The sequence below is a fragment of the Rattus norvegicus genome, chromosome 9 (genome assembly GCF_036323735.1).
Source record: "Rattus norvegicus strain BN/NHsdMcwi chromosome 9, GRCr8, whole genome shotgun sequence".
In the NCBI taxonomy this organism is placed as follows: Eukaryota; Metazoa; Chordata; class Mammalia; order Rodentia; family Muridae; genus Rattus; species Rattus norvegicus.
In genome coordinates, this window is record NC_086027.1 from 94,030,642 (window position 1) to 94,056,376 (window position 25,735).

A 25,735-nucleotide genomic window follows, 5' to 3' on the forward strand; every position below is an offset into this window, starting at 1 on the left:
TTATGGCTCCTGGGGTACTCTGTGTGTCTTTCAGTTCCTGAGAACCCCAGGTACCCTCTTAAGCAGTGAAGCATCAAGGCTACTTTTGTGTCTCGGTGTTCCTTAGAGGTACGGGAAGCATGCAGAACTTGGCTGAACACTTAACTTTAGATACTGATCTTGTATACCCTGTCAGGCGTGCGGACCACCATTACATCCTATTACAGGGAGCATGTAAAATGTCTGATTGCTTGAAATAAACTTGTCCCAGCCTTAGTCTTGCTGAAGTCCTTCTAATCCAGCCTGAGTTATTCATTTCCACTGACCATTTCAGGAGACCCTGATTCAGTAAGTAAGCTCTGGTACTTATGGTTCTGCAGCATGGAAGGGTTAAATAAGGTGAGCCAGATGAGAAAAGCATCCCAACCAGGTCTGGGTTGTGTTGTGTTGGCCTTTATTGGGTGCAGAGAAACTACCTCAGGTAGTGCAGGGCCTTTGGGGAGACCTAAGAGGGTCTTGTAGTAGAGACATTGGAAGAGGGCATAGAGACTTGGTACGCATCCTACATTCATTCAGCAGTCAACATAGATCTCTCTCTCTCTCTCTCTCTCTCTCTCTCTCTCTCTCTCTCTGTGTGTGTGTGTGTGTGTGTGTGTGTGCGCGCACACGCGCACGCGGTGCGTGTGCCCTCAGTGGCATACTCTTTGATTCACTGCTGTTCTGACACTACTGTCAGATACCATAGGTTGAGGGCTGGGTCCCCCAAACTCTCCACCTCCTTCTGTCACCAGCCCTGGTTGTCTTACCTAAGCTTCTGACCCTAGAGTTCTAAATTGGGGTTCCTCCAACTCACTCCTTAGGTTCAAATAATTTTCTAGAGAAGGTAGCTAGAGAAGGGCTCAGGAAAATATGAGTTTACAGATATAGTACAAAAGGTCCAAAGGACAGATGAAGAAATTCTCAAAATATAGTTGGAAGGAAGAGGTGCAGGGCTACCACGCCCTTTCTGGGTACTTTGTCCTCAGGGAACCTGCATACTCTATGAAAGGCCCAAGCTCTGCCCTCTGAGGTGGAGGGGAGGGTGTGCTGTAGAGGCTTCCTTGCAAAAGCATGGCTGATTAAAGCATTAATCACTGATTAACTCGACCCTCAGCCCTTACTTGCCAGGAGTTTGAGGATAGATCTGAGAGACCCAGCTCTTCAGTTCTGCTCAGGCTTTCCTATGAGCAGCCCCACCCGGAAGCCACCTGGACCCGACCCCCATCAGCCATCTCATTAGTATGCATATCCAGCTCGCCACTGTAGCGATTCCAGGAATTCTGGGAATTAGTTATATATCAGGAATATGTAAGACTTTTCACAGTATCACTTTGAGGGAAGCTGATGAAGCTCACGTGTCTATGAGCCTCACTGTTCTCCAAAGCTAGGTCCTGCTACATGCCAGTTTCCAGCCCCAACTAACCAGCTTTATGGGGTCATTCCTTCATCGGGTCTCTACACGGACTTGGGAGAGTGTTCATCATCCTCACAAGCCTAAGGGGAAACCTGGCTAATTATGTTTCTCATTCAAAGTAAAAAAAAAAAAATGTGCCTCCCCTCCGCTGTGTCTGACCCCATTTGGCGAAAGTACATTTCCCTCTGTCATCTGGATTTTCTCCTGAACAAACCGACGAAGACAAACGAAACCGGAGAAAAAGCATACAGATCTGTGAACGCGCAAACACGGAAAAACCAGATCACGGAAAGTCACAAGTGCATGGCCACCCACCAGCTCAGCGGGGTGCAAAAACTAGGCACACCCCACTTCTGTTGGGGAGGAGAGAGTGTAGACAATTTTGAGATGACTCATACATGGCTTCTGGGGGATCCTAATGAACAGCCCAGGACAGAGTCTCACGGGCCATAAAATATGACAGTGGTTTGTAAATGATTCTCCCAGGGACTGAAGGAGGACTCCGTGCGTGACAAGTCTATTCTGCCACATGAATAGATAATGAAAGCACAAGGTCAGAGAGACCTGAACTTTGGAAGTGTGGGGGATGTAAGACCCCTCAGCCTCTCATAGCTTTGATCTTCCGAGTTCTGTTTCCTGGGCTCTAACACTTTAGATTCTTTCTCACCAGAAGGACAAGAAACAAGGCTAAAGCTTGAGAACTTACTTCAGGCAGGATATACAAAAGGGCTCTAATGTGAAACAATGTAACATGCATCCGGGTTGCACTGGTTGCTGAGGCTGAGGACTTTTCCCACCTCCCCCACCCCTGCCCCCACCCCCGCAAATCTCCCCCCTGCTGTACTCTGGAGTTTGGTTATTTCAGCTGCAGCTTGGGAAGAGCACAGCATCTCACGGGTGCAGCCCGCTGGTTAAACCGCAGAGGATTGGGGGCTGTTTCCACGGATGTCTGCTCTTGGTTTTTCCTTCCAGTGACCTCTTTGCTTCTGGTTCCTATGGAAACAGCCCTAGGAGCAAGGACAGCTGTGGTCAAGAAGTAACATCAGGTGGGACCCTCTCCTAAAAGCGAGTGACAGAGCAGGAGGACAAGGATGAGGACAGAAGGGCTGAGAGAAGGGAACAGGGAGGTAGGAAGGACTGAAGGAGGGAATTTGAAAGGAGAAACTCTGAATTCACAGCGGGGGCCAAAGGCAGAGTCTGCAGGGAGTGGGAGGGCCTTGGGGATACTCTGGAGGATGGCAATTAGGGGCCCCCAGGAGCTTCCACAGCAGGTCAGATAAGGACGTCCTGGGAGGGTGGAATTGATGACATCAGCTCCTAGGAGGAGACAAAGACATAAATATCAGGAATAACGACGACAATGTAGCTAGTGTGACCTGCTCACTGACCTAGATTACAAAACTCCTCCCCTTATTCCTATTGCTGAAACTCATTGCTTGGGTCCTTATGTGTTCTTCAGACAGGAAGATTGTCCCCAAATTATTCAAGGTTCCCAGGGTCCTCCTTAGTCCAAAGAGTGCAATGGGAAGGTCAGCTTTGATTGCTGACTTCTGAAGAAGGACAAACAACGACTTCTCCATGCTGTCTACCCCTGAGGCTCCAGTCTGGATCCCTTCAAGGGAGAGGAACACTAGACCGTGGTGTGTGCAACAAGAGGGGCTGCTGGCTTCAGACCAGAACCCCACAGTCCCCAGAATCCCTGTGGATACCCACCACAGCTAAGTGTCACTGGCAAGTGAGAGGGGCTTCTTTGAAGAAGCAGGGGCAGGTAAGCCGAGCCCCACTGCTCACAGGGGCTCCTTTTTCATCCTTTAAAGTACCAGAGCCTGTGTCCTCCTGCTGAGGCTGCTGATGGAATTCTGCTACGTCTAGAAAACACTAGCCTATTGGAAGGTGTGTGTGTGAGGGGTACTATTGCAGTCACCTCAAGCAAAGCCAGGATGGTGGGCAGATGCGAGCACCTAATTAGCCAATTCTCTCCTCTTCAGAAACCACTGTCTCTGCCTTTCTTGTCCCATTCAAGAGTGGGCACGTGGCATTTGCCCAGGAAGCACAAATGCCTGATGATTTAGAGTACCTGTAGATGCTGGAGCGTCCCCATGTCATTCTGACACCATGGATTATTTCCCCACCCCGCCCCACCTCCAGGATCGTGATTACAAGGGTGGATGCTCAAAGCATTTATTTTGAACATCTCCAGGCTTCATCCTGCCTTGAAGGAAGGCCAGGCTTGGAGCTCCAGGTCTGGATGGAGAAAGAGCAGCAGGATCTGTGAGGAGAAGGCATGGCAGTGGTTCAGGGAAAGTAGCCAGACTCCAAAGTGTGAGCACCCTGGAAGAGACACTGGAGCTGGTGGGAGGGGCAGCTTGCAGCCATGAGGAAACTGAAGGAAAAGGCCTTGTACTCATGTAACATGGGAGCCTGAATTCATAGGCCTGATTGTTGGGTACTGAATCTGTGACCCCCATCCCCTATTTTACAAACAAGGACACTCTTATTTCTTTGTTTTATTTTTTTATGTTTTATATGTGTCTGGGTGCTTTGCCTCATGCTCATGCAGTTCCTAAGAAGGCCAGAAGAGGGCACTAGATCACCTCGGACTAGACGTCCAGACTGCTGTGGGCCACCAGGTGGTCACTGGGAATGGAAACCCGGGCTCTTAACTGCTGAGCCATCTCTAGGTCCTGAGGAGACTCTCTAGCTAGAATCCATGCAGGATTCCCAGAGCAAGAGGGAAGTCCAGGGACAACAGGACTGACATGTCTTTGTAAAATGTCATGAGCTCAGAGCCGAGTGTACTGAAGTTGAGGAATTAGAGGAAACACTCATGCTCTATCTATTCAAGGTCACCAAGTACAAGCCTTGTGGACTGAATGTTCAATTAAGGTAAAATGAAATGCTAACTGTGGAGTCCGACCCAGACAGTCCTCATCAGAAGGAATCAGAAATCTTGTTTTCTCTCTGCCATGTGCAGACACAGTAAAAAGCAAACATTTGCAGCCAGGAAGAAGAGCTCTCACCAGGGACCAGACACAGAGCCAGGCCAGACCTTGAGCATTCAGCCCCCCAGGATGGTGAGAAATGTTTTTCTGCCTCTTAAGCCGTACCCCATACACTCCATCAGTCCCTGGCTGTACTCTGATATCTGAGTGTTCTGCAGAGTGAAGTCCCGGGGAGGAAATAGCAACGGCTCTAAGCTCTATTAACCAATCACCTTAAACATCCCTGCCTCTGCAGCTAAACTGTCTTTAACACTCAAGGGATGTTGGCCCGGTGCCACTCTTCATGAATGTCAGAAGTCCGTTTGCCTGCTTGGTTCTGAAGGTTTCTCATCCTCTGGTCCAGCAGGTGCAGGCAAGCTTACCAAGTGCCTCTGTGTTGGCACGCGTTCCTGCCCCACTCTATAGCAACCCAATGTGCCTGATGGCCTTCGGTGAAAGCAAAGCCTCAGCTGCCCCTTCAGGGGAAAAAAAGGTGGTGCTGAGGTGTCGAATAATATGGCAGGGGTTTCCTGCTGCTGGAGATGGTCTTTCCCAGAGCCTAAGAACGTCAGTCTATAGTGCGCGCATGCGCGTCTTGTGTGTGTGTATCTCCCCATCTACCAGCTGATACTGGAGTCCCACCCCCAGCTATGCCCTGCCGTGAAGTATATCTAGAGTCTTCCTGAACCATCCCAGGGCTTCCCTCTACTGGAGAAGGTAGGGGAGGAAACCTGTCTTCTCCCTGGATCCTTGCCCCCAGCACTGGGTCTCTTACATCAGTCCCATCTGTAAGCAGGCTCAGCTTGTGTGAGAGGCACTGCCTCTGAGAATCAGCCATATTGGGATCCTCGGGTCATCAGGGCTGGCTTATCCCTGCACGATGGTCCTAACCGTCCTCACTATGAGTCTTTTCCAAGATGCAACTTGAACGAGCAACATAGGCGTGTGTTTGAATCATCCAAAGACATCCTTAGAAGAGAGGGGCTCCTTAGTGAATCACTCTCCTCAAATCACCCTAAATACCCAGCGAGTGTGTGTGTGTGTGTGTGTGTGTGTGTGTGTGTGTGTGTACTGTGCAGTACAACACCGCTCCCACCCCCTCCCACCCCCATGACTGTGTTACACCCCATGCAGACAAGTTTTGGTTGTAGTTTCTCAGGTGACTGCCTCAGAGCAAAAGCACTGTCTGGGGCCTCAAGGTGAACTGGGGCTTGCTCCCACAAGCATTCCTTTGAAGTGACACCTTCTAGTCTTTCCTCTGCAGACATCAAAGGACAGAAGGCCTCACTTCTGCTGTAGCTCACAATGGAGGCCCCCCACCCCACCCCCCAGCTCGGTTCACAAAGGGAAGAGGGGACAGGCATTTGCTCTGCTTACTTCTGTCTGTTCCTTCACTGCCTGTGGTAGCTCTGCCCTGGTCTTACCAAGTAGTGCATACTGTGGTAGTTTCTGGGGTGTGCACCTCAAAATCAACGCCTCTGTGAATCTTTTTTTTTTTTTTGGTTCTTTTTTTCGGAGCTGGGGACCCAACCCAGGGCCTTGCGCTTCCTAGGCAAGCGCTCTACCACTGAGCTAAATCCCCAACCCCCACCTCTGTGAATCTTTTAGTTCCCTGTCCTCAGAATGGGATTCTCAAAGTACCCTCAGTCAGCCACTCTGTTGCCCCAAAAGGATGTTGTCTATAATGGAGGTGGCCCTCTTACGATCATGGAGGATCTTGCAGATAGCATCGCCATATGGGTCCTTGGGTAGGGATGTGACTACCCCTGCTTAGTTGGCACTCTTCATCCCAGGCTGGAAAACCCATCTAGTGTTTTCCTCATTGACATCTTAAGCCAGCCCTTTCTAATCCTTTTGAGTCTCTGCAGCTGCTACTGGGACTACAGTCATTTCAAGCATCTTTGAAATTACTGGTTATTCCCAATAACTTTCTGTAGGGCAGAATTTTCTATGTGGGTGTTCTCAGAATCCTGGGGCATCTCCACCATGTTCCTGTAATGACTCCAACTTCAAAGGGTCCACAGGGAGGGGACTCAGGTGACAGAGCTGACCGAATGCAGCTCTATGAATAGGCACTCTCCAGTCAAATCCTCTGGAAGCCAAGGGGATAGGACCCAGCCATGAGTTATCTAGGGTTAACCGAAAAACCTCATTAAGGGATGAGGATGTCACATCCAAGTCACGGCTTGGAACTTGTGTGTACCTAGGGGAAAAGGGGTAACTTAGGCCTAAGTCTATAGGGCCATGCTTGTCAAGGGTTCTGGTAGGTACGGGGGAGTCCCCTGTAAAGAATAGATTTATACTGTCACTAGACAGTGAAGAAAAGCATCACTAGTGGAAGATGTGTGGTCTAAAGGCCTCTTGGACTGGACCTCTCACGGATACAGAGCCAGTGTCACGATGGAACAAGATGGAGAAACAGGCTGAAAGGGACTGAGACAAGTGTGTGGGACCTTTAAGACCCAGTGGCTTCACAGATAACTGAGCACACACGTGACTATGCATTAAACTGCACAGGGCCTGGATCCTGACCCATTGGGAAGACCAGCCGTGCATGATGACCACCTGTGACCTACCTGTTTGTTAGAGGTAGGACCCCCCCCCATGCCCAGGGGCCACACTGTTGAATCCCTTGGCAGGGGCCATTAGAGACCCGTTCTTCTCTGGAGCCAGAAACAGAAGCCCGAGACAAGGTACATTGAATGAATTTATTTGGTAAATCATGTTAATCGAATTGGTTTTCCAATTAATTTTGCTAGATCTTGCAGTTGTACATGTAGCCAACGTGTCAGGTTTTCCTAGGCTGAGTACGAATAAGGTCACATTTATGGCTAAACAATAGCTCCTAGCCCCACTGGCTTTAGTAACAGGAATCTGGGCCTTTTCCACAACTAAGTCCTGGGTTTCCCACTCTCACTGGCTGCATTCTACTACACTTCGACTCTTAATGCTGACCCACCTAATTTCTGGTACTGCTGAGCCAAGTGCCACTTGAGGACCCATTGGATTGGTGACATACACCAAGCATGTCTCCTTCACTTACTATTTTAGAATGAATTGGTGGGTGGGTTCTTAAACCCTACTCCCACCCACATCTCCTGGTCCAGGGTCATCAATCTGACACAGCTGTATCCCTCCAGGAACCCTGTCCTTACCTTTCCCCAGTTTATGGCTCTAGATTTCCCCACCCTCTTTGGTAATGATACTCTTGGGACCTAGATACATTTCCACCATAGAGTTTTGCTATACACATGCCAGATTTTAGCTCTGGTCATCAATGAATGGGGTTCTGAGTACTCAGCCTACGACTACAGCCTTTGCTCTGGGGAATCTTGCTAGGCAGAAACACTTGCACATGGAGGGGACTTCTCGACAATGTTGGATGGGCGAACAGCTCCTTACAGGGAGAGAACACAGAGGAGGTGGTCCTGAGACCTACCCACTCACGAATGAACCTAGATCAGACCCAAATGTTCTCCTGTATGTCCTGGTGTCACGGATGTTATCTCTGTCCCAGTCAGCTATGGGACAAAACAGCATTCAAGGCTGGGGGCCTCATTTCGGGGTGTGCATAGCCCTGAGTCACCACCAATGGGTTCCTGAAGGCCCAGTCCTGAAGTGGGGTTCTGATCTTCAGACCCTCACTTCCCTATAGCCGCTACCAAGGTGCTTAACTCTCTCTTCCTTAAATACTCCTTCAGTGGCCCACAGGTGGATCCACAGTGAACACTGCCACCTCCATGGCCTGTAAGTACCTACCCTTCGATGGCTTCCAGTGGAGTGGAAGCAGTAGACTCTCGGGAGGAAGCTGCCCTCCCTCTGCCCTCCCTCCTCACTTTTCCTATCTCCTCCATTCCTCAACCCTTCCTGCCCATCTACCTTCCTCCTGCTCCTCCTCCTTTATCCCCTCCTCTTTTTCTCCCTGTCTTTCCCTCCCTCCCTCCTCTTCCTTCCCTTCCCACTCCTCCTTTTCCTTACATCTTGCTTCACCTCCATCTTCTGCCCTGTGGGCAGCTCCCAGATTCTAGCTACAGCTCCGTCTTCTCATTCCCCTGCCCACGTGATCACCCCATCCCTAGCCTCTTACCCTGGAGGATCTACCTACTTAGCTCTCCTTCCCAAAGCGTGTGAAGAAGCCTCGTGGGTTTCTTCTCGTCCCACTCCTTCCGTCTTGCAAAAACACCCCACAATTTATCCTTCTAATCATTTCACCCTCAGCAATGGCTGAGTCATCACAAGCGAGGCTTTCAGCTGTCACGGGGAGCTCCTTCTCCAGAGCGAGAGGAGCCAATGAAGGTTCCAGGGTGGATTCAGCTGTCTATCATTTCCCTCCAGGAACTGATGAGCCCCTCACCACCTTCCTCAAATCTAGGCCTTCGTGCTGCTTGGTAAAGATAATCCTCCTCCTAACCCCAATCCCTGGCTAGCTTCCTAGATAGTGTCACCAGTGCCAACTGCCTATCTAGGCCCAATAAGAACCACTTCCTCATTCTGCTATGGCTGAACTACATTGAGACTAACTCTTTCCATCCTCTTCATATAGGTCTAATGAACTTCTAAGTTAGAAGGCTGGTCCCCTTCAAAAGAGCTCTCTTCTTAGGCCGAGTCTTAGTCTTGGGACAGCATTGCTAGCAGACAGCAATAGGAGAGGGGCATCCAGTTCCAATTCTAGCGAGTCGCTTTCCTTCCTGGGGTATTCTCTAGTCCCTTGCCACTCTGTCCCTTTCTACTCTGTCCCCATTGGCTCCATTGTGGTGTCTCCTGTTTCCCCATGACCTGCTTCACACAGCCCCCTCCCTCCACTTAATCCTTCTCAGCCCTTAAAAAAGCCCTTTTTGTCCTCATTTCTGTGAGGTCCTTGCCAAGAGAGCTTCAGAAGAGACTGGAAAAATGTACAAGCTTGCTCCATCTTGAAGGCATATTTCTTCCCTACCCCTGAATCACCCTGCCCTTTCTCTTCCTTTCTAGGCTCTCCAACAGAATGGAAAGACAGGGAGGCTGAGAAACAGACTTTTCGAGCTACATTTTGTTTTTTTGGTTCTTTTGCTTCATACATTTTAGACTTAGAAATGAAGACTTCACCTGGTTCTTTAGGAAACCCAAAACAAGTGTGACATAGGTCACCCATCCAGGTGATGTGAAAAGGTCATGGGAGTAAAAAGAACAAAGATGGCACCCAGCGAGTGTCCAAAGGCAAGCCTAGGATGGTCCTTATGAGAATTTGGGACTGCAGTTTCCTTCCCTTGAGAGGGGTACCTTCCTTTAAGCCCTGGAGACCATGGAATCCTGATGGACCAGCTGGACTTGGGAAGGCCGGTGGACCTTGATGCCCATGCGGAATTCTTTGATGGCAAAGTAATAGCAGAAAACATCGAGGCAGCAGTTGATGTTAGAGAAACACAGAGACAACTGCAGGAACAAGCTGATGCCCTGCTTCACTCTGCAATTCAAGATAAAGCCGTTCCTTACCAGGAACTGCAGGAACAAACCCAGGTGCACTGGGAGAAAGGAGACCACGAAGACGACAAGATTGGTAGCAATGGTCCAGATGATGCAGGCTCTCTTTCGGACCCACTGGTCGTCCCCCTGAATGCTCAGTAGAATGTGAATGCTCCTATAGGAACAAAAGCCCATGATGCCCATAGGAAGGAGGAAGCCAAAGATCTCCAGGGGGAAGAAGACTCTCGCACTCCACGTGCTGTCAGACATGTTGTGGAAGCACTTGTATCCCTCCACTCCCCTGTGGAAAGTGTAGATGGGGATGCTTCCAACCCATACCAGCATCCAGATGATGCAGCAGATCCCAAAGGTTTTCCTGGGGGACCGGAAGTGATTGACCAGAAGAGGGTACTGGATGGCGAGGAGCCTGTCCAGGCTGATGAAGCAGATGGTGAAGACACTCCCGTACATGCTGATGAAGTAGAGGCACTCCACAAATGTGCAGAAGACCAGTGAGGGGGAGGACTTCACTTGTGGCAGGATCATCTTGAATGGGAGGGAGAGCACAAGCAGTAAGTCGAAGACAGCCAGGTTGATCATGTAGATAGAAGTGGCCATGTATTCCAGCTGTCTCCTCTTCAGGAAGGCACCGAAGCCCCGGATGGCCAGGAGGTTGAGGACCAGGCCGAGGAGGAAGGTGGGAATGTGGACTGCCAGCTGCAAGGTTTTGGTCAGGTTGTCCACGAAAACGAACGAGCAGTTGTTACTGTCTAGCTGACTCATGTTCTGGCCTGCAACACCAACAGTAGATGAGAGTCTTCTCACTCCCATGAGCTGGTGAACAACAGAACTACTTGGCAGAGGATGGCGGGAACTTTGATGACCCCTGCTTTATGTATGGCAAGTAATAAACACAGAACGAGGGGCTGGGGAGGTGGCTTGGGGATGAAGCCATGCAAGTACGAGGACTGGAGCTTACACCTCTGGAACCCACATGGATGTGGATGGGCATGGTGGGCCACTCATAATTCTGCTGCATGGGAGGACGGGGAGACCAAGATCCCCAAACAAGTTGGTTAACTAGAGTAGCCAAATTGGTGAGTTCAAGAAGAGAGATCCTGCCTCGGTGTATGAAGTGAAGGTGATTGAGGGAGAAACCTGCCTTCAACCTTTGACCAGCATATTGCACACACACATGCACGCTCGCACGTACACCCCTACAAAAATTGGACCCTTCTTTGCCTGAGCCTCTCTCCCTTTTTAAAAATCAGAGCTCTCATTGAAAAGAATACCAACACAAGCTGAGTCACGTTGATTTAAGCAAAGACGTCACTGAAAACTGACAGGCCCGGTGGTGTGCATCTGTGCTGTGAACCTATCATCCAGAAACTGGATCCAGAGGCCAGAGGAGCACAAGCTGAAGACCAGCTGTGAAAACCCAGAGAGACCCTGACTCAAACGTTAGGAAAAAATAGAAAGAGGCCTGGGATACAGTGCAGGAATGGAGCACCACACACACAGTACCTCTGGTTGGGGCTCCAGCAACACAAACAGGGGGAGAGAGGGACAGGGAGGGGGAACGGGTAGGAGAGAAGAGGAGGGAAAGGAAGGGAAGGGAAAATATTGGGGCGCAGTAGGATCTGGGTTTCAGGCACTGTTTACAGGCTCCAGCTCTTCTTTAAGCATGGACCCTCTGTGCTCCTTCACCCACTTTTTTTTTTTTTAATGTTTAAACAGGAAGAGGGAGAGGGAGAGAGGGAGAGAGAGGGGGAGGAGGGGGAGTCCACCCTTGACTGCAGGGATGATCCTGACCGGCACATCACGTTCCCCCCTGGACACAGGAACTGAGTTGTCCACTGGTTCAAGGGAAGGCGTGTGACAATTGAGTCATTGGATCCACGCCTGGGCTCTTTCTGGGTGACTCGAGGTGACAAGATGGGAGCAGCTACAGCCTTTGCTGCCCTTGAAGAGGAATCCAGGCCGGAAATGAGTCTTTGTGGAAGAAGGGGCATTCCCAGAGGGAATGAAGTGGGAGACTGAGGTTTGCCTAGGACAAGGAAAGGCCTTTCTTTCAAACTGAAGGAAGGACAGGAGGGCCAGGGCTGGAGGTGTGCCTTCCTGAGGCAGGGCCAGGCTGGCTTATGAGTCTGCCACTTTAGGGAGGTAAGAGTGTCATTGTGGGGCTCAGTATAAAGGAAGGGGTGCTTGGATAAACAGCCCATGCCTTCGGGGCTAGACTTCTAGAAAAATGATGCAATTAGGACCTAAGACCTGCCTTTCTCTCGCTCATCCACCACTTGCTCACCTTTCCCTCCTCTCTCTGTCTTTCTCTCCATGTGTGTCTGCCCGTCTCTGTCTCTGTCTCTCTCATCCTTTTTTCTACTTCACTCAAGCAAGGACAAACTGCTGATGCACCAGGCCCTAGACACTGGGTGTCAACCAGCCCACAGGGCCCCTGAATTGAGGAAATGGTTTCCACATGGCCTCTTCTCTAACCACCTCAACACCAGGCACCTGGGGAACAGGTACAGCCAAAACCTACTCCATCTCTCTTTCTGTCCTTCCTTTACCCTCCCCAAGGTCCTGGCTACCATAAGATGCAGAGAAGGGGTGTCAACATAGCCTGTCACCAGAAGAACCCTGTGCCAGACGTCGGGGTGTTGCTTTTAGCTTATGCTATTATACTGGAGATTTTTTTAAAGCTGAAAAGGCAATTTGGACATTCAATAAACTATCTGAAGAATACAAACCCACATGGTACCGCCACGGTACCCCAGGGCCTCCGTTGTACTTTCCAGAGCTAACCATGCAGGACTTTCTCCAGGAGTTTCTAGTTATAATAACATTTTTATAAACATAGACATAAGCGTGGTATCCTCGAAGTTAAAAGCATAACCATACCTACAGTCCTGTCCCTTGCTTTTTCAGTGAACAGGGTTCCCTAGCAATTGTTCCCCATGAGTATGCATGACTCAATTCTAATAAGCCTCCCTGAATCCATTGTGTGGATGGAACATCACTCAGTTGACCAGAAGCTTAGTAACAAACATTTAGGCTTCCAAGTGTCTTCCTGGGTAACAAGGAATTCCACATCCCACATCCCTGTGACTTCTTTGCTGCATTGCCCCTGCCAAGAGAATTCCCACTCCTTGGTTGTTTCTCATGGCTTACAGCTTCCTAGGGAGCATGTGAGAAGAAAAGATTTGGGGCTGGGGATTTACCTCAGTGGTAGAGCGCTTGCCTAGCAAGCGCAAAGCCCTGGGTTTGGTCCCCAGCTCTGAAAAAAAAAAAGATTTGGATATTTTTGGGTGGGGAGGTGTGTGCATGTGTGGAAGCAGAGGTCAGTCAGTATCAGGGTCCTTCTCTGTCATGCTCCAACTTTTTTTTTTAAGACAGAGTCTCTCACTAAACGTGGAGCTCACTGCCCAGTGGGGCTACAGGCCTGTTCCACTGTGCCTAGATTTTATGTGCCGGGATCTGAAGGCATATCCTCATGTTTGTACCCAATGTACCCATTGACTCTTGCCCCACTTTTAGGTATGTTAAAGATCCTAAATGGAATACCATTCCCAAACTCTTTGTAACTCCTCTTTAAAAGAAAAAAAAAAAACAACCCCAATCTATACAATAGACATGTAGACATATTTATAGACAGACCTTTATTAAGTGTTATCTGTTAAAACTTTAAGATACACCACTTGATCCAGATGGCTTCCTATGTGTCTGTGATTTCCTATGTGTGAGCTTTTCTTACGCTCATGTCACAGAGACACAGGAAAGCACCTCCCCTGTGACACATACTTTAGACCTGTGCTTGCTAGTTTTTATGTCAACTTAACACAAGCTAAATTCATCGAAGAGGAGGGACCCTCTCTTATACCTCCATAAGATCCAGCTGTAGGGCATTTTCTTAATTAGTGATTGATGGGAAAAAGACTCAGCCCACTGTGGGTGGGGCCACCCTGGGCTGATTGTCCTCGGTTCTATAAGAAAGCAGGCTGAGCAAGCCATGGGAGCAAGCAAATAAGCAGCACCCCTCCATAGCTTCTGTATCATTTCCGGCTTCCAGGACCTTATACTTTAATATAGGCATCAACTCCTACCTCCATTCAGGTTCCTGCCCTGCTTGAGTTTCTGAACTTCTGAGGACGAACAACATGTTATATGGAAGTGTGAGTGAAATAAGCCCTTTCTTCCCCAAGTTGCTTTTGGTTATGATGTTTCATCATGGCAACACTAACCTCAACTAAGACAAGACCCCTGTGGTGTGATAAGTGCCTCTTCGGTTGTACTGAGGAATCTCTGGCAAGGATCTCAAACTCAGGTCTCTGATGTAACTCTGCTAAGGGTAGGATAGTGGGAGAGTCGTGCTGCAAGAGACTTAAAAGAAATACAAAATGACAGGCTGCTTCCTCCTGATGCAAATATGTGGAATGCTCCAGGACAATCTCAGAAATAGCTTCTGTGACTCAGAAGGCACACAGTAAACATGTTTGGCTATTGTGTTTGACTGCCACACAAGCAAGGGCCAGAGTTCAGATCCTCAGAACCCACCAAAAAAAAAAAAAGTCCCAAATAGTGGTCTATGCCTATAAGCCCATCTGGATCCCTGAAACTCATGGGCTAGCCAGTCTGTATCCATGAGCTTCTGTTTCAGTGAGAGTTACCTTGTCTCAAAACATAAAGGTAGAGAAAGTTTGAGAAAAGACACCTAACACTGACCTAAGGCCTACACATATGTGTATAAGTATGTAAGCAAGCGTGGGCACACACAAATACACACACATGCCTGCACAAGCTAGATATCGTAGGACACACTTATCTTAACACTTGGGAGCAGAGGCAGGAGGACCACTTGAGCTCAGGAGTTCAAGACTGGATTGTATAGCACAATGAGACCACCAGCAAAAGGAAAAGAAGGTTGGAAGGTATGGTTGTTTGAATAAAATGGCCCCCACAGGCCCACAGGAAGTGGCACTATTAGGAGGTGTGGGCTTTTTGAAGTAGGTGTGACCTTGTTGGAGGAAGTGTGTCATTGGGGGTTGGGCTTTGAGGTTTTGGAAGCTCAAGCCGGGCCTAGAGGCTCACTCTCCCTGCTGTCTGTGGATCCAGATGTAGAACTCTCAGTTCCTTCTCTAACACCACGTCGGCCTGGACGCTGCCATGCTTCCCACCATGATGATTATGGACCAAACCTCTGAACTGTAAGCCAGCCTCAATGAAATGTTTTCCTTCATAAGAGTTGCGATGCCTCTTCACAGCAATGAAACCCTAACAAAGGCAGAAGGGAGGGAGGGAGGAAAGGAAGAGAGGAACAGCAAGAGAAAACTGGTCTGGTCAAAACTGATGATCTAAGCAGCTGGGATAAGTCTACAGAGACAGAGGGAGAGGGAGAGGGGGAGGGGGGAGGGGGAAGAGGGAGAGGGAGAGGGAGAGGGAGAGGGAGAGGGAGAGGGAGAGGGAGAGGGAGAGGGAGAGGGAGAGGGAGAGGGAGAGGGAGAAATAGAATCCAGGATCCAGCTGTTGGCATCCTCAGCAGAACTACCTTAAAGTTCCCATTTAAATTCCTGAAAGACATCAAATAGAGCCTTCTCAGAAGATGATCTTTGAAGACAGAACATTCACTCTACAGACAGGCATAAAGCAGTCAGAAATTGCCAACGTTTCTTCCAGCTAATGGCAGAGTTATTAGAGGGTCTGAAATATTAATATTCTCAATTCCTCCTGAGGGCGAGGAGAATCATCTTTTAAAGAGTCTTCAAAAGGAAGCTGAAGTGATGGCCCAGTGGTTATGAGCACTTGCTACTCTTCCAGAGGACTGGAGTCCACATTTCAACACTCGAATGGAGATTCACAATGGGGATTCACTTCCCCGGGCATCCCACACCCTCTCTGGCCTGCTGTACACTTACACAAGCAGCAAACTCTCATACACATAAAATAAAAACAAATAGATCTATTTTTAAAAATCTGGGTCATCACAGGAATGAGATAAGAAGGCAGAGTTGTACTCTGGGAGAGGGAAGAAACAGACGTCCTTAGAAAAGACAAAACTGCTTATAATAAAGACCAGTCCATACTCGACCTAAGGTGGGAAATATGGCACCTTCTGTTCCAGCCAGGACAGGCCTGCGACAATCTACGGATAACACTGTGGGGAACTGAGTCCCTTCAAGCTAAAAGCAGTTGCTAAGACATAGCTAGACATCCAAGAAACTGATTGAGGAACAAAGCAAGAAGAGGGTAAACATTCAAATCCTCAAGGAAGTAGGTAAGAAGAGCTTTTCATCCACAGTCAGCTTTGAGAATATCATGGCTATGGTCGTGAGGCGTCCCTAAGCCTAGCTGTCTGTAGGAGGAATTCTGTAGTGGTTTGAATGAAAATGGCCCCCATAGGCTCAAAGGGAGTGGGACTATTGGGAAGTGTGGCCTTGTTGGAGGAAGTGTGTCACTAAGCATGTGCTTTGTGGTTTCAGAAGCCTAAGCCAGGCCCAGTGTCACTCTCTCTTCCTGCTGCCCACCAGTCCGAATATAGAACTCTCAGCTACATCTCCAGCACTATATCTGCCTGCACACCACCATGCTTACCAGTGTGATGATAGTGGACTAAACTTTTAAACTAAGCAAGCCCAGATTAAATATTTTTCTTTATAAACATTGCCATGATCACAGTGTCTCTTCACAGTAACAGAAACCCTAACCAAGATAAGTTCTAATAAAAAGAACTGGAATAGCCTAGTGCTATCATCTCTGATGGCTGAAAGTAGGCCTGGGAGGACATCACAGTGGGTTGAGGGAGGACATCTCAGGGGGTTGCTAGGCTGTGTACCTTGTTGCTAGGGCTCGGGAAGCAGGTGTTCTGGAAGGGTGATCAGAGCAGACAGCAGCATCAGCAGAGTGGTCCTGACGCTGCCTAGACATGAGACACTGGCTGGCATCCCAAGGATAGCAGTGAGACTGTCCCAGTTTCCCTCCTGGCAGCAGCACCCAGGGGCAGGCTACCTGTCTTTAAGCTGGGATTGCTGGGCTCCCTTAATTCTAGAAGAATTTGAATGGGGGTGGATGTGAGGGAGTAAGTTCAGCTTCCTACCAGGAAGAAGGAAGAATTAAAAAGGGAAAAGTCAGGGGCCAAAAAAAAGAGCTGAGGAGCTGGAGGTGGCTGGGGTCATTTACTTCCTGCAATGGTGTGAGCCCTAAGAAGTGACACTGACTTAGAAAACAAAAACCACTGAGAAGCTAGAAGCCAGTATCTATGCAAAACCTCTGGACAGAGAGCCATGCCCAGGTGTTCTGCTGATACTTTATTTTATCTTGTTAATTATTTATACATCGATCTATTTATATTGTGGATAGCAGACGTGCAGTAATAAACCAACCGTGTTCCTTGCACACCTCTTTGGAAATACTTAACACCAGCAGAGAGATGAGGAAGAACATTTGGATAGAAGAATCACCTGATTCTTCTGAATCAGCCAGATTGTCGCTGGGGAGTGAGGAGCACAGAAGGCCTCTGTCAAGTGTGCCCCCTCTTCCAAATACCACTTCCAAGTTTCACGATTCTGAGCGTTAACAAAAGAATTCAGAGTGACTATCAGGTGGGACTCCTACAGCAGAAACTGTAGAAGGGGCTTTGGGATGAACATGGTAGTGACAAAAAATCATGGCAGTAAGAGATGATCTTACAAAAGGCTGAGGTGCTGCTCAGTGACAGAGCACCAGCATGCAAGGAGCTCTGGGTGATATTCCCAGCACTGGGGTGGGAGAGAGAGCGAGAGAGGGGGAAGGGAGAGGGGGAAAGAGAGAGGGAGAGGGGAAGAGGGGGATGGGTAGGGGGAGAGGGAGAGAGAGAATGAGACGGGGAGAGGGAAAGGGGGAGGGAGAAAGGGAGAGGGGAAGGGGGAAGGGAGAGGGAAAGGGGGCAGGGGAAAGGGAGAGGGGAAGGGGGAAGGGAGAGGGAAAGGGGGAGGGAAAAGGGGAGGGGAAGGGGAAGGGAGAGGGAAAGGGGGAGGGAAAAGGGGAGGGGAAAGGGGGAGGGAAAGGGGGAAGAGGAGGGGAGGAGGGAAGGGGGAGGGGAGGAGGGAAGGGGGAGGGGAGGGGGAGAGGGAGAGGTAGCAAGAATAGAAAAGTTGTGTTTGTAAGGTTCAGTTCCAGTCACAGTTATAGTTTCAGGCATCTGTGCTGGGGGTCTTGGAACACAGGCCCAAGATAAGGGCTGATGTATAATGTATGCAAATTAACAAGGAAGGAAGAACATGTTTAGGTTGTAAGAGCTGAGGACAATGAGTGACAGACAGTATCTCTTCTTTAATCTATCTAACCTCTACCTTTATAAATTAAATTACATTTGTGATTAACATGAAATAATTGCGCATATTTCTAGTGTGTGGTGTGATGCTTTGGTCACAGCAGAGCTGAAAGCATTTCCTCTCTTGTGTGTGTTCGTGTGTGTGTGTGTGCGTGTGTGCGTGTGTGCGTGTGTCTCTGTGCGTGTGCGTGTGTCTGTGTGTGTGTGTGTCTCTGTGTGTGTGTGTGTGTGTGCGCGCGCGCACGCCTGTGTACATGTGTCACAGCAAGTCTATGGAGGGTGAGGGCAACTGGCTTCTCTTCTGCCATGTGGGTCCCTGAGACTGCAGGCTGGAGGCCCTGCCTGCAAGGACCTTCGCTTGCTGAGCCATCTTAATAGGCCAAATGCAGGTTGGTTTGTTTGTTTTTAAAGAGCCTTAAAGTAACTGGCGACTATTAAAAATGGGTATCTGTGAGACATAAGGGGGACTAGACTAGTTGAGAAGAGGAAAGGGACAAGCAGGTTATGTGGGGTAAGGGGGAAGAATATGGTCAAAATACACAAATATACGAGAATGTCATCATAGTGAAACCCGCTATCACGTACGATTGGCATTTGATAAACGCGTGGCTAGAACAGAACATCTTCAAAATCACCGAAGACGATAAAGGAACAAAATCATCAGACTGTGCAGCACAGAGTCACTGTAACAGGAAAAGAAACTAAGCATTGGATGACAGTAAATATGAAACATCCCAAAATTCTCAGTTCAGTTAGAAGTTATTATCCGAGTCGGGTGTAGTGAAGCACCCTTCTCACCCTAGCACTGGGGAGGCAGAGGCAGGCATTGGTTCAAGGTCAGCCTGGTCTACATAGTTCTAAGCAAGCCAGGGCTTCACAGTGAGGGCTTCACTATAAAACAAACAAACAATGACAAAACCCAGGAATATTATCGGACTCGGCTCTTATCAAGGATGCACAAGTGACAGTCTTTAGTGTGACAATCTCATGACAACAGAGAAAACAGAAACAGAAGCAAGCTCTGATAGCCAACGGCAGAACCGGCACAGAGCCTCAAGAATAAAGTCACCCAGCACTGGGAAGGCTGTCTTCCCAGGGAGCAGCGGGTGAGGCCGGGGAGTTGCTGGAGGGTATGATGGAACTACAGGATACTCTACTTGTGCGTGCTTCTGTCAACAATGAAGCCTACTACCCTGCACGACAAATGCATGCTTATAAAAATGTATATAAACAGAAACGGGAGGGGTTATTTTCTACTAATAAAGGGAAAATAGAGACTGGGAGCATAGCTCAGGGGTAAAGCACTGGTCTGGTGCACACAGGTCCTAGGTGCTCCGGCAACACAAAAAATAAAGAAGAAAAGGACGATAAAACCGTGAAGGCCAGCACCACAGTCTCCTTCACGGACAGCCCAGTACAGAAGTAATAAAGACAGAATTGAGAGACCTGCTAACCAAGGCAAATGGTGTCAGCGACTTTAACAGGTTCAAACAGGTCAAGCAGAAAAAAAAAAATATGCACTAGAACAGAATTAAACAAACTATAATTGATATTACTCAATGGTTCTTGAGTCTGGTTTTAAGCAAATAAGCAACCTATTTTTAGCCCTATGCATGAAAGAAACATTTGCCAAAATGAATTATCTATCTAGAAAGAATAAAACACCCATTAAAAATACACGGTAGGCCAGGTATGGTGGTGAGTGCCTTTAATACTGGCATTGAGGAGGCAGGAGGAGGATCTCTAAGGTTGAAGCCAGCTGGTCAACATAGAGTTTCAGGTCGGCCATACATAGTGAGACAACGTCTCAAAAACAAAACAAACAAACAAACAAAAAACAAAACCAAAAAACAAAAGAAAACAAGACAAACAAAGAAACCCAAGGCGGAAATTGTGTTGTCTCTAGTCTCTGACCACATACAAAAGTATAGAAGAAAAATAATCGGCTTTTTAAAACTAAAGTGAAAACCAGAAAACAAAATGCTTGAGATGTAGTCAAGAATGCAAGAAGGTTTTGATTTGTTGTTTAAAAAAAGTCAATTCACAGGACATAACCGAACCATTTGGACACAGATATATACCCTGGCCACTGTAATTTATGTTTTTTTTTTAAGAGAAAAAAGGGAAAAGAAAACTAAATAAATGTATTAGGCAATCCACTTAAACATTTAGAATTCGAGTGTGGAAGAGTCGCAGGGAAATTAGGAGAAAAATAAAGATTAAAAACAGAAAAACCAGAATCCGGAAGTGACTGGGTGTGGGGCAGGGGCAGACACTGCACTAAGACCAGGTTCGCCATATTCTAAAGCAATCCTTGGCTGTGATCAAGAAAGCAAACTGAAATGTTCGTCCAGAAGTGGGAGACATTAAACCTGGAGAGGAAGGAGATAACTGTAGCCAGAGACGCTGCCCAAAGTGTGCAACCACACAAAACCTTCACACGACTGAAGACTCACAACACGAGACACCAATTACCCAATCTGAACAAAATGGAGAAACATCCATTAGACTAGTAGTAATCATGACAGAAATGGTGCACTATCAGAGATTGCTTATGAATCAAGCAGGCGCCTTTTTCAATGTATTAAGCAACTGGTGATTCCCAGACGCTGTGAGAACTATGTCAGAGCACAAGAGAATCTTTACTGAGTGTCTGCCGGAGAAGCTTGCACAAGTACCAGGCTTGATATGTATAGCACAAAAGAGAAAGACCAGTGCTCGGATTTTACATGTGACCATCCTAATGGAGAGGCTACCCCGATAGACTTCAGGACACTGTGATTATAAACGCTGCGGCTAAGTCAGATCTGTGGCAGAATTATAAAGTAGTTTCAAAGCAGACATCTACAAAGACTGAGGATCATATCATTTTAAGGGAATGAGAGCCATGCTTAGATAGGCAGTTTTTCATGACAATTATTTAAATGAAGGGATAGAAAGCACTTCTTAGAATGATAAGAAAGAACTCGCTGACTCCCCTAGCAACTTAGTGTTTCATGGTAAAATAATAAAAGCATTCTTATTGAAATCAGACGCCAGCATTCAGATATCCCAGATAATGTACCAAGACGTCTGGCAGAAATAAGATAAAATTAGGTACCACTCCCACCCCATCCCCCCCCCAACACAAAATCAATAATAAAGGCACAGTCAGTGAGTGGAGATGATTAGATAACATTCGTAAGAACTGACTTGGGTCTTTATCTGATGACAGGAAGCTAAAGATACTCAGACTCATTAAGAAATTGCACTTGACAAAAATCAAACCAGAGAGAAAAGCTAGATGAAAATTTAACATGTGACAACCCGTTTATTAGAGTAATTGAAAAGGAAAAGACAAGGCCAAGGTACAATCCTCAAAACTTGAGAGAGAGAGAGAGAGAGAGAGAGAGAGAGAGAGAGAGAGAGAGAGAAACAAAGAAACAAGGGTCTAGAGAGTTGCCACAACGGTTAAGGACACTTGTTGCTTTTCCAAAAGACCCAGGTTTGATTCCCAGTACCCACATAGCAGACCCTACTTATCCGTAACTCCAGTCCCAGAGCATCTGAGGCCCTCTTCTGAATGCCATGAACACCTGGCACGCGCCGTACAAACGCACACGGAGACAAGCACTCATGCACAGGCGGCAAATACATTTTAAAAATTTTTAAAGAAAAAGAAAACAGCCCAGCTTTGTAGAATAGAAACTTTCTTTTATAAATTAAGATAAAATAATATGCTGGATAGAACAAAATACAACAAATATTTTAGATAAGGTGTTCCAGAGACAAAGAACACAGAGAAGGATTTACCGAGAGATAAAACGTTTATCAGTCTGAGAAGCCAGCAAGGACTCGGCAGTACTCGAATGAGTCTGCGAGCTGGTACGTAGCACACAAGTTAGAATATTTAGTTATTCATAAACCACAAAACTCATACTAGCTTTCTACTTAGTAATTTGTAGGCTTTAAGCAAACTGTGTAGAAGAAGAAAACTATGTAGAGAAATATGTTCTTTTGGCCATTTTCCCCCCCTAATAATAAAAAATGTACACATTGAAATGCTAAGCAAGGGTTAAATTCACTACAGTAAATTCGCTCAATGGAAAAATTTTTGGTGCTATGTTTATGCTGACTGTTACATAAAAACCCACAAACTATGAAATTATACATTCAGAATGATTGCAAGTGTGATTTTTAAAAACCCACACAGAGAGGGGAAAAAAAAAAACCTAGAAAAAAATTCCATATGCTGGACTCTAGCCGTTGGGTGGTAGGTGGTTTTTAAATTACTGTCATTTTATTAATTTTTACGTATGTTCTTACCACAATAATACAGGAAAACATGGAAGCCCTGAGAGATACTTTAAAAAACTATGTCAAGTGCCAGGAGCGGAAGGAAAAGGATAAAAATAGCTTTTGAAACCAAGTGTGGGCTGGATGAACTCGAGGCGTGGTAAAGGAGTGAGGGCCACACAGGAGGAAAGAGATGCATTGAGCTGCCCCGCGATCAGCTGAGGGTGTCATCTTCCCAGGTTGGACAGAACCATTTCTTTGTCTGTTTGCTTGCTTGTTTGCTTTTTTGGGAGACAGGAGTCTCACTATGTGACTCTGGCTGGCCTGGAGCTCACTATGTAGACTAGGCTGGCCTCAAACTCACAAAGTTCCAAATGTATCCAGTATTTTAAACTTTCTTCTTCTTCTTCTTCTTCTTCTTCTTCTTCTTCTTCTTCTTCTTCTTCTTCTTCTTCTTCTTCTTCTTCTTCTTCTTCTTCTTCTCCTTTTTTAATAGCCAGGTGGACAGATTCATATCTATAATCCCAACACTTCTGAAGCTGAATCGGGAGGATCTCAATGGGGGCCAACCTGGGCTACATGAGATTCTGTCTCAAAATGAATAAATAAAGTTGGTGGAAATAATGTATGTAATGCATAATTCACTCAAAGTCTGATTAGCTATTAAAAAACAAAAGTACAGACGTCAGGGTTTTAGCTTTGTTGTTGTTTTGATTTGGTATTTAGGTTAAATGATTTTATCTAGTTTGAAAAGACAAAAAGAAGAGAAATTTTATGATCGAAACTGAAATTGGAAAAAAAAAACAGTCTCAATATAAAAGGGGGTGACTCTTCTGAAGTTAATGCAAACACAACAAAGAAGTTTAATATTAATGTTTTCTATGAAGAAAAGCCCTCACTTAAAAATCCAAATATATTTTATGGGTAAGAAACGGAGAAAACGAAGAAGTGGGGGGGGGATGCTGAGATGACGGCCTCAGCCTAATTCATCAGGCTTGTGATATGCTAAGCGAGAAAGAAATGGGAAAGTATTTTTTCTAGTCAAAAGAATTGCTACAGCAGCAGAGACCCTGTGAGGATAACAGCCATGACAAATAGTGAAATTTGAAACACTGAATTTATGTTCCAATGAACACGGTGAAGAAATACATGCTGGGAATGTGCCAGAAAATGCAAAGCAAAGTAAGAGAAACGGAAAAAGTAGTTGTAGCTAATGACCGTGGGGACTGACCCTAAAAATACCGTTAATCAAATAAAGAAGGCAGAGCTCTGGCCGGCCCAGTTCTCAGGAGAGCTAGCAGCACAGGGGAGAGAGCAAAACCTGAAACGAGGGAGTCTCTGTGGACGAGAGGGTCTCATGCAACATCTGTCCCCAACCTGAGTCCAGGATGCACTGAGGAGCAAAGTGGTTCACACTCCTGCTTGGACCACGAACAAGTTATTAGAGGATCTGAACCCCGCACAACCACAGTCCCTTAACTGACATGGAAATGACTTTTCTACCCATTCTCGTTCATTTCAAAGACTCTCCAGCATAGTCTCCTAGATAACTCGAGTCAGGGGTAAAAATCGGAAGTGCATTACTGAAATATTGGAAAGGAACAGAGACAAACACAGATGTAGCTGCAGCAAGCGAGAACTCCTAGGTATTCTTTTCCACTGTAGGGACATAAGAAAGGGGGTGAACCAAGACTACCCTGACACCAGGTAGAAGAGAAACAGGCTGCAGAAGCCTTTCATGGCTTTTGTCACTCTGGGCCCCAAGACTGCCTGGTTGCAGAGGCTGCAAGTGAAGAAGGGCTGCAGAACCCAGGGAAGAAGCAGTAGGGTGAGCTGACCCAGAGAGGGGAGAGACCATCCTCTGGGGCTCAGGGCAAGTTCCACAGTGCAGGGGAGGGGGGTAGGAGATGCATAGGAAGAGTGGCCACCCCATGCTTCAGGGAGCCAGCCTATTTCGCTGTAAGTACTTCTCGCTGTGAGTGAGCTCCATGTCATCACAGGTATGCAAGCAAAAGCAAGAGAGCTGCTTATCCAGAATGCGCGCGCACACACACACACACACACACACACACACACACACACACACACACACACAAAGGTCTTGTTGCAGGATGTTTTTGTTTGTTTGTATGTTTATAGCCTGAAATGAAATCTTTTCTCGACACAGTGTTGTTTTCTAAAGAGAAAGAGTACCCACCACATGAGAAGCATTGGCCCTGGGCTCTTTTTCGTTCATTCCTGGCTCTGCCAAGGGGGACTTGGCTTTAGCTGTTCTTGCCTATCCATAAAACCTTGCTTAGTCCTGGACCTTTGGAGTCAGCCTCACCGCACTTCACCACTCTTCCCACCAGCTCCACCATGCAGCAACATGAACTCAGATAGCCGTAGCCCCTGGGTGCAGGGTGGCCCCATCTGCCACACTAGGACAGACAGAAGGTGCATCTTCACAGCTGAGACTGAGAATCCAAGCTGTAAGGCTCCCTAAAGTGGCCCACATTTTCCAAACATCCCAAGTAAAGGAATGGCACACTGCACGCACACACGAATGCTTACAGGCCAAGAGGATGTCCCCTCCCCCATACTACAGCAAGCTCACCAGTCCCACTCACTGCTCTAGACCTCCAGGGGTCTAGACTGAGATAATACCCTAGATCATGGGAGAGCACAACTGGTATGGCTTCAGGAATTCAGCTGGAGGGGGGCCAAGCATTCCTTTGACCAGTGCTGGCCCGTCCAGTTTCCTTGCTTGAAGCCCTGGTGTTCTTGGGATTCCCAAGTGAGAATGTAAACCCCAAACCCAAAGCAGCAGAAATGACTGCCAAAGCTGGGCCTCTGCAAACCAGAGTGCAAGGGTACAAGATGGTCAGTAAAATGCTTGCTTTATGAACAAGAGGTCTCAAGTTAGAGCCTCAGCTCCCACACAAAATTAGACGTGTGGTTCCCTATAATCCCAGGTCTGGAAAGACAGAGACAAGAAGACTCCTGGGGCTTGCTGACCACTCTAGTCAAGTCAGTGAGCTTCAGACTCAGCGGGAGACCCTGACTCAAAAAAAATAAGGCAGAAAGCTATTAAGGAAGACATTCAACATTGACCTCTGACAGAGATGGGGATGGGGGAGGGAGGGGAGAGGGAGGGGGAGAGAAAGGGGGAGTCCATGAATGTGAACATGCATACATACATACATACATACTCAAGAGCACACACACACACACACACACACACACACAGACATCCATGAATGTGTACATACATATATACACACACACTCAAGCACTCAGGCCTCAACACTTCTAGGGTAGGGG

General features: G+C 47.3%; 1 protein-coding gene and 1 long non-coding RNA gene across 4 annotated transcripts in view; both read right to left on the minus strand.

The window, feature by feature from the left end:
• Positions 1-416: 416 nt before the first annotated feature.
• Positions 417-25,735, minus strand: part of LOC134478855 (uncharacterized) — a 57,638-nt gene continuing 32,319 nt past the window's right edge. Inside the window, exon 2 of the long non-coding RNA XR_005489261.2 lies at positions 417-2,749. This is a non-coding gene — a long non-coding RNA (uncharacterized LOC134478855). The remainder of the gene's footprint in view (positions 2,750-25,735) is intronic.
• The window catches only part of Gpr55 (G protein-coupled receptor 55), a 43,679-nt gene continuing 25,050 nt past the window's right edge, over positions 7,107-25,735 (minus strand). For 2 of the 3 annotated variants that reach the window (XM_063267633.1, XM_006245495.5), the window contains one exon: positions 7,108-10,643. In XM_063267633.1, coding sequence (XP_063123703.1) covers positions 9,676-10,643 — 968 coding nt within the window. In that variant the 3' untranslated portion in view covers positions 7,108-9,675. Of the gene's footprint in view, positions 10,644-25,735 lie in introns of all 3 variants that reach the window. The other variant, NM_001427436.1, reaches the window with a different exon arrangement.